Genomic DNA, 8,059 nt, shown 5'->3' with positions numbered 1-8,059 from the left:
GATTTTAGCAAATGGCTGCAATATAACAAAGAGTGAAAAATTTAAGGGGGTCTGAATACTTTCCGTACCCACTGTAACCAAATAAATAAGAAACGTATAACGTTTATTCGCAAAACTAATGTCAAATAAAATAAATAAATGACACAAAGTTTAAATAAAGTCAAAATCAGCAAACAATGTGGAACCAATTAAATAAGAAACGAATGTTTTAAAAAACTTCCAAAATCACCTTAGATAAACGGCAAAAGTCAACAGAACAGGCTTTTCAAAATCCAAAATATTGCCAAACAGGCGTTTTGAAACTAAATCATCCGCGATCGTCTTGTCTGTCCAAAATGTTTTTCTTAAATATAAACATGCATGTGTGTGTATGCATGTGTGTGTATATAAACATAATAAATATATACACAGTACACACACATATTATGTAAACAAAAACTTTTATTTTGGATGCGATTAATCGTTTGACAGCACTAATAACAACACACTGGCTCAACCAATGGCATGATTTTAGGGGGCGTGGCTACCTGTTTGTCTGAATATTGGATTCTAATGTTTTCAAATGTTCGAATGTTTTTGCATTTTTTTGCAACTCAGAACTCTCCAGTAGCCTACACAGTTTTAAAAAGTTGAAAATAACATGAAATGGCATTCACAAAGCATTTCATGTCTGTAAAGCGACATATTTCCAAATTCAACCTACTATTCAGTTGGAATAAAGTAGGGTGGGAATTAAATTTTGTTAAAAGATTATGCTATGAAGTTTCGTTAGAATACAGAAATCACGCACAATGAAACCAAGAACATTTGTTAAACAAGCTCAGTAAATAGGCCGAATTTAACTTTAAATGTAATAACTTGGGCCATTTGGAGTCGATCCTATGAGATAGACACAAATGAAGGGTGAGAAATGAGGGAAAGCGGTGTATTTGAGAACAGCTGGGTAAAGAGAACTCGACTTGGACAGGCCGTTTGCTCTTTTGGCAGTGGTTGCGGCTCTCACTCTCTACTTGGTTTCCATGGCCCATTAGCGCAGCTACTCCTGGGACTCGCATGGCATTCTAGCACTTTCCTCAAATACATCACTAATGACTAAATCGCCAGCTGAGAGAGGCCTTGTTTGTATCCAACATTATCTTTCCATGGCTTTTTAACAGAGAACTGACTCACTTATTTGAAATGACTTATCTCAGAGATTGTGTGTGCTTGTGTGTATTTGACTGAGTCTCAGATTCTAGTGCGCTGCACACCTAGACAGTTTTTAAAAATCTTGAATTGACAAATCATTTAATGAATCATTTGTTGCATCGTTTGACTGCTCAAATGCACCTATAATGCTCAAACACTCTGTCTGGGTAGGCAGCTCACCAGGTTTTGAAGCAGAGCCCATGCTATTCCCACAAAACAGCAACCAGACAAAAGACTTCTCTAACAGAAGTCATCGTTTTGAAATGGTTGAGGAATCTCATTCCTTGGCATCTGAAAAGCAATGCTGTGCCAAAGGCAAGTTTAGTAATAAGCCCCTTCACCGGACAGACTGATTATTGAAGCAAGCGTGTTTATAAGTCTGGTTCCAATGTTGCTGGCCCACTAAACACACATGTAAAATAATAATTCAGCGATTTCTGTAAGCAGTAAAAACCAGTAAAAGCAATAAGTGAAGCAGGAAAGGAGAGAGGAGGAGGAGGAGGAGAAAACTGCTCAGGGGTGTCAGGACGCAATGTGGACATTTGTTCTCTAAAGAGCTGAGCCTTCAAGAGTGTCAAATACACTCAAGGGGACTTAAAGTGAAAATGAAGAAACAAAATGGATCTACATCATGAGTAAAAGGTGCGTTCTGTTTCTACAACTAAACCTCTTTTATGCCCGAGGGACTGATGGTATTTTTTTATTAACTAATTATTTAGCAAAATTAATTAATTATAACTAAATTATAAATAATTGTAAGTATCAAATAAAAACAAGCAATTATTATTATTATTAAACAATTATAATTATTTAAAAAAAACTATGCTATTATAAACCAAAAGAGAAAAGTAAACATAACCCAATTCAATATCTAAATATTTATTTTAAAAAACATTGTTAAAAAAAAGCATTACACAAAATGTGAATGTACCTCAGTTGTAGCATAATTTCAATTTTTTTTAATAAAAAAAAAATTAATTGATTTTTGGTAAAAATTGATTACCAAGAAAACAAATGTGAGGAGCAAGTTTGAGATAAAATATGAATTGCGATTAGTGATGAAATTAAATAAAAATTTACTGAATTTGACCAAATTTATCCAAAAAGCGTGAAAATATTATTATTATTCTGTCAGAAAAATTACAGAAATCATCCCGTGCCACTCACAAGATACTGAAATATATATTTTTTAAATATATTTTTTCCTAACTGTTTGAAAAAAAAAAAATATATATATATATATATATATACGTTTTTTTTTTTCTAACAGCTAGGAAAAAATGATAAGGAATATTCAAAATGATCCAGCATCCAGTCGGACAAAGCAACCTGACAAGCTGTCAAAGCAGCAAACATTCGTCTAAAAACTAACAGCTGTGAATAAGCTGGTCAAAGCACACACACAATCTCCCGCCCACTGAGGGCATTCGTTACTTCAAATTATAGATAAGTGCTGGCAGGATCAAAGCATTTTGTCAAGCAGCGTGAGATGAGTGACAGCGTGTGTTTGTGTGTTCTTACCGTGGACGGTGAGGGTGGCGCTGGCCTCCGTCTTCCCCATCATGTTCTCCGCCTGACAGGTGTAAGTACCGGCGTCTCCTGAAGTCAGTCTCTTCAGTTTGAGTGTGTGGTCCTCCCAGATCTCATGCCTGAGAAGATGACGGTACAAAAACAAATACACATGCAAGAGGTTCCGACTCTAAAGAACAGAAATGATTATTTCTTTCTGGGCATTTCCCATTCATATTTTATTGTTCTTAATATAAACTAACCAGACGCTTTATCACTCATACCTTCCCTTGGGAAGATCTCCGTCCTCTTTCCTCCAGCGGATGGTGGGCACGGGATCCCCTTGAGCCTCACATCTGAACTCCACACTCTGGTCCACCAGAACAGACTGACTGCTCGGCTTTCGCAAAAAACTGGGCCTCTCTGCAGACAAACACAGAGCTTATTATGTAATACAAGAACTTTCCTAGTCTTCCCTATGAGATATTCCCTTCTCTCATCTGATTGGCTACTTATGAACTTACAGTGAACTATATCTATCCATCTATTTTTACTCATTCTCATCTTTCTTCTTCATAACAGCTACTTTTAGTGGATTTCCTCAAACAAACAATTCACCATTTGTTTTTGCTTCAACTTGAACTCTGACTTGTTTTTTATCCTAAAACAAACATATAAAGCTTTATATACATATATATATATATATATATATATATATGAAAAATGTTGTGTGTAAATGTGTGTAGTGGCTATTCAGCTGAGCTTATATTTTCCCAGGCATCTGATTTCATGCCAAAAGGGCCCTTTTTTGTTCTCAGGCAATTGTAAGGGCAGCTGGGGGTCCTCATTCACCCGAGTGGATCAAAATCACACACACACACCCCAGATCTGACCCCTGCATCAGGGGACCACACGGCGAGAGTCAATGAGGGGGAGCAGAATTTGGTAGCTCTCCTGCGGCCCCCTACCTGCCTGCACTTACACAGGTCAACATGTGGGTTCACTTAATGGCAGATCATGTCATGTCTCATTGATTAGCATTCACAGCGGTCAGTGTTGAGTCCAGCGGCTGGATCTGACTGTGGTTAACATGTGGAATGTGTAAACAGAGTCTCAGTGATAAAGACCAGAGGCATTCGCTGTATATCACATAATTAAAAATAATTAGATGCAGATTATGCACTTATGAGATCATGTGCACAAATGCCACAAACAATATTCAAGTCTGCAGTAAAACGGCATATCACAGCTTGAAATTCACAATAAATGAATGAACAGACAGATAAAATTGTAGAAGGAATGACAAACACAAAGTGATAGATTGAACAGACAAATGAGATGGATGGATGGATGGATGATGCAAACTAACAAAGAAACTACAGAAGAAACAATGGATGGATGGATGGAGGGATGGATGATGGATGGATGGAAACTAATAAAGTAACTAAAGAAGAAACGATGGATGAATAGATAGATACTAAGGAACGAACAAAAAAATTATTATACTCAATATACTATAGCATCAATATACTATCAATGAACGTTAAAGTGTACAGTCTCTCTCAGAGGTGTAAAATGAGAGTTTCATCTGATTCCTTTTACAGTCACTTACATTTAAAGGACAACAAACATCTAAACGAAACCTTCACCTGGTCATATGGGACGTCTCTGAACACTTCCAAACCGGACACGTTCTAGAACAATCTGAAGCATTCTTCAGTCCTGTCGCCTCTCCTACATATTAATGGTGGAAAAGTGTCTTTAAACAAAGGAGAGGTCGGAGAGGAAGGAAGGAGGGCGAGTTTTTTTAGGGCACCCCGTGGTGTTGGAAAGGGTTTTGAAGTGTCATTATGTTACTGTTTGTTTGAGCGAGAGCTTAACGGCTGAAACGGCACAAGACTTGCAGAGCAGACAAGGTCAGGTCAGATGTAGGAGTATCAATGTGTGTGTGTGTGTGTGTGTGTGTGTGTGTGTGTGTGTGTGTGTGTGTGTGTGTGTGCGCGCGCATTTGGAAGAATGCAGTGAAAATACAGTAAAAAAGAGGCTGAAACCAAAGGAACAATGAGAATGTGCCTCAGGAAAAAACATGCGCTCCATTTCAAAAGATAGTGAGCTGCTTGTTGAAATGTATTGTGCTTTATCTGCTAAGGATATATGTGGTATAAGGCATGAAACCTAAAAACTGTTGTCTAGATAGGCAGCTTGCTAGGTTTCGTAATGCAACTACCCAAACATCCCAAGCACACAGACACATATTTTGAGTTCCATCACGGCAGGATCGTTTCACTCTCGGTCCAGAGTCAATGAACCCTCCCTCGCTCCCTCCGTCCTCGGGTAACAGCAGGGCGGCTGCTGAGGATGCGATCAATCTGAGCTCTGGGAGATTGCTTTATTCGCATGCCTTTTGTCTTGTGTGGATTGGCAGCGCTGCTTGAGCAGAAGTGCCTGAACGGGGCTCGCCGTGTGGAGTCATTCAGCAGGCCAGATAATCACACACAAACTCAGAACAAAACGCTGCGAAACAATATGGAGCGTCAGCTTCAATGTGCCGCACTGCTCCGGTTAATTTTCGAGCAGACTGCAGCAATTACTGCTGAAAAGCAATTAATGGCCAAACTGGAGCGCTTTGATTTAGAGATAACAGTGGAACGCAAAACAAATGAATAATGTTGATGCTCATTATTGTATGCAGAGCTGTAGTTGAGCCAATGTTTCAATGAATATCAGTTCATTACATTCCTATTCATATAACATTCCTATATATATATATGAATTACTGAGAACTTTTAGCTGAGACTATTTCAGCATTTTTTTTTTAATAAAAAAACACAGATATATATATATCTGTATAGATCTGTATATATATTTTACAGAGGCGGACAAAGTACTCAACTCCATTACTTGAGTGAAAGTACAGATACTGCTGGTCAAATATTACTCCATTACAAGTAAAAGTTGTAAAGACAGATTTTACTTAAGTAAAAGTACAGAAGTACTTGCTTTTAAAAGTACTTAAGTACCAAAAGTAAATTTCCTTTTTTATGTCAATGCACTGTTTTATTGTTGTACATAGTACTTGCAATACTTCTGAAGCAACTTAGAATACATTACACCTACTGAATACAGTACAGTGAAATCCTGTAAATACAGAGTAAGGAAGAAAAAAAATCAAACCTGCTTTAAAACCCAGCAACACAACTGTAGCTGTACAACTTTACAACAGCAACACTGCTTTAACAAAAAAGCAAAACAGCAAGATCTATTTGACATCAAAACAAAAATTTTAAAAATGCTGTCTAATCGCTGTCACGGTACTTTGATGTCACACACAGAACAGTCTGTACAGTGCTGCTTCAAGTCCAACACCTATTGTGTTTTATTAGGAGATGCACAACAGTTCTTCTGATTCCTGTAGCGACACCAGTACAATATCTCACGGTTCTCAACCAATCAGATTTGAGAACCAGAACGAACTGTTATATATATATATATATATATATATTTATTTTTATTATGTTTTTATTATTATTATTATTGTTGTATTTTAATTATTTTATTTGAATGTCTTTGTACCTTTTTTCTGAGAGTATACTTTATATATACTTTGTTGTGTTTGTTGCTGTGGTGCTTTGTTTTGTGTGTGTGTGTGTGTGTGTGTGTGTGTGATGACCATACAGTTTACTGTCTTCAACATTGTAGACTGCAGACTGGAGATACACACACACACACACACACACCAGCAGCACTAACAACAACAACAAACGTCATCTTGTTTGATTCAATTTTATCATAATCACCACAATTGCATTCCACCAATGTCTTAGTTACACGTTGTCAGAACGCTGGAATGTGTAACATCCCTTCATTGCCTTTAAAAGCCCATGCTAAGCACTAAATTTGTATTCTCAGAAACCCTTTCTATGGTTTGATTAAAAATAACAAACCCCCTCAAACCACCTTTAGCTTTATTCTATACAAATAAGCCACATGGAAAACGAGCAGCGGCGTGCACATCAAAGTCACTCTTTTAACGACAAAAGAGGTCTGATTGATCCCGTTACTTAATTTCCCACACATTTAATTAGAAAAAACTAATTGGTGACCCTGGTTTAAAGACTGCATTAAATCAGCAGAGAGCGAGTTTTCAGCTTGTGAACGCTGGCGAAGGCAAACTTTCATTCCCACATGCCCTTCCAATCAGATGAATGGGCTCCATTAATTTCCCTGACAGAGCTGGACGTGACGAAGTTTAAACACTCATCAGCAGAAGCCCTGATCGGCCTTCATTTGCTCGAAAAATGCAGCAGAAGCAATTGGTATCCACATGCATTAAATAAGGGAACTCCTTTTTGCTGTCTCTTTTTATTAACAATTAAAGGTCTTTGTTAGTAATGCTAAATTGGAAATGAGGAAGGGATGTGGTTTAATTTGCAAGCACAAAGCTGAAATGTGAAGTCCATAATTTTTTTATAAAGCACTTACACTAAGTCTTCCAAAAAAAGTGTTATTTAAGCAGTAATTGTGTTTAAATCATCAGTTTTGTGGTGGGACTACTGTTCTAGGCAGATAAACTTCTAGTGTCCCAGAAATCGTGTCAGCTGACCTATACGGTTCACCCACAGGCCAGAGTTTGTTTCTTCATCAGATCTTCATCACACAGATTTGGAGAAATTCAGCATTCCATCACTTGCTCACCAAAGGATCCTCTGCAGTGAATGGGTGCCGTCAGAATGAGAGTCCAAACAGCTGATAAAAACATCACAATAATCCACAAGTAATCCACACCACTCCAGTCCATCAATTAAAGTCTTGTGAAGTGAAAAGCTACATGTTTGCAAGAAACAAATATATCAAGAAGTTTTTAACTTCAAACCATTGCATTCAGCTAAAATACAAGTCCTCTATCCATAAGATTACTTTCTCCAGTGAAAAAGACATCTCGTCAGAATCAGGAGAGAAATATGCACAGATCAAGCAACGTTTACAAGCAAAAACAGTCTAAAGCAGTTCTAAAATGTCAGTGGATTTTGATGTGAGTGGACTTTTTCCATTGGAGGAAGTGTTATTTTGGATTATTGACTTGTATTTTGTCCAGAAGCAATGGTTTAACCTTTTCACACGTGAGATTAAAATATTCCAGCTGACCCGACCAGCGTGAGTTTCTTTAGGCAACTGTTATTATAGAATGTTTCGCCTTGTTTCCATGGCGACGCGGCATGCTTATCACGTGACACACCGCAGTATGGTGGGTATGGGGGGGCGGAGTCAAAATTACTCCATTATTTTATTATATTTTTATATATAATAATTGGGATAATAATAAACAATTATTATCAAACAATTATATTCATTTAGTAACATA

At 37.4% G+C, this 8,059-nt stretch overlaps 1 protein-coding gene across 1 annotated transcript in view; it reads right to left on the bottom strand.

Moving 5' to 3' along the window:
- Window positions 1-8,059, bottom strand: part of LOC107695168 (roundabout homolog 1-like) — a 147,977-nt gene that overhangs the window by 46,390 nt on the left and 93,528 nt on the right. The window contains exons 3-4 of the mRNA XM_016494986.1: window positions 2,982-3,118; window positions 2,710-2,837 (exon numbers count right to left, since the gene is read on the bottom strand). Coding sequence (XP_016350472.1) covers window positions 2,710-2,837; window positions 2,982-3,118 — 265 coding nt within the window. The remainder of the gene's footprint in view (window positions 1-2,709; window positions 2,838-2,981; window positions 3,119-8,059) is intronic.

Source organism: Sinocyclocheilus anshuiensis, unplaced genomic scaffold (assembly GCF_001515605.1).
Source record: "Sinocyclocheilus anshuiensis isolate Anshui unplaced genomic scaffold, SAMN03320099.WGS_v1.1 scaffold550, whole genome shotgun sequence".
NCBI lineage: Eukaryota > Metazoa > Chordata > Actinopteri > Cypriniformes > Cyprinidae > Sinocyclocheilus > Sinocyclocheilus anshuiensis.
Note: the sequence above shows the minus strand (reverse complement) of the source record. Positions and strands in the feature narration are given on the sequence as shown.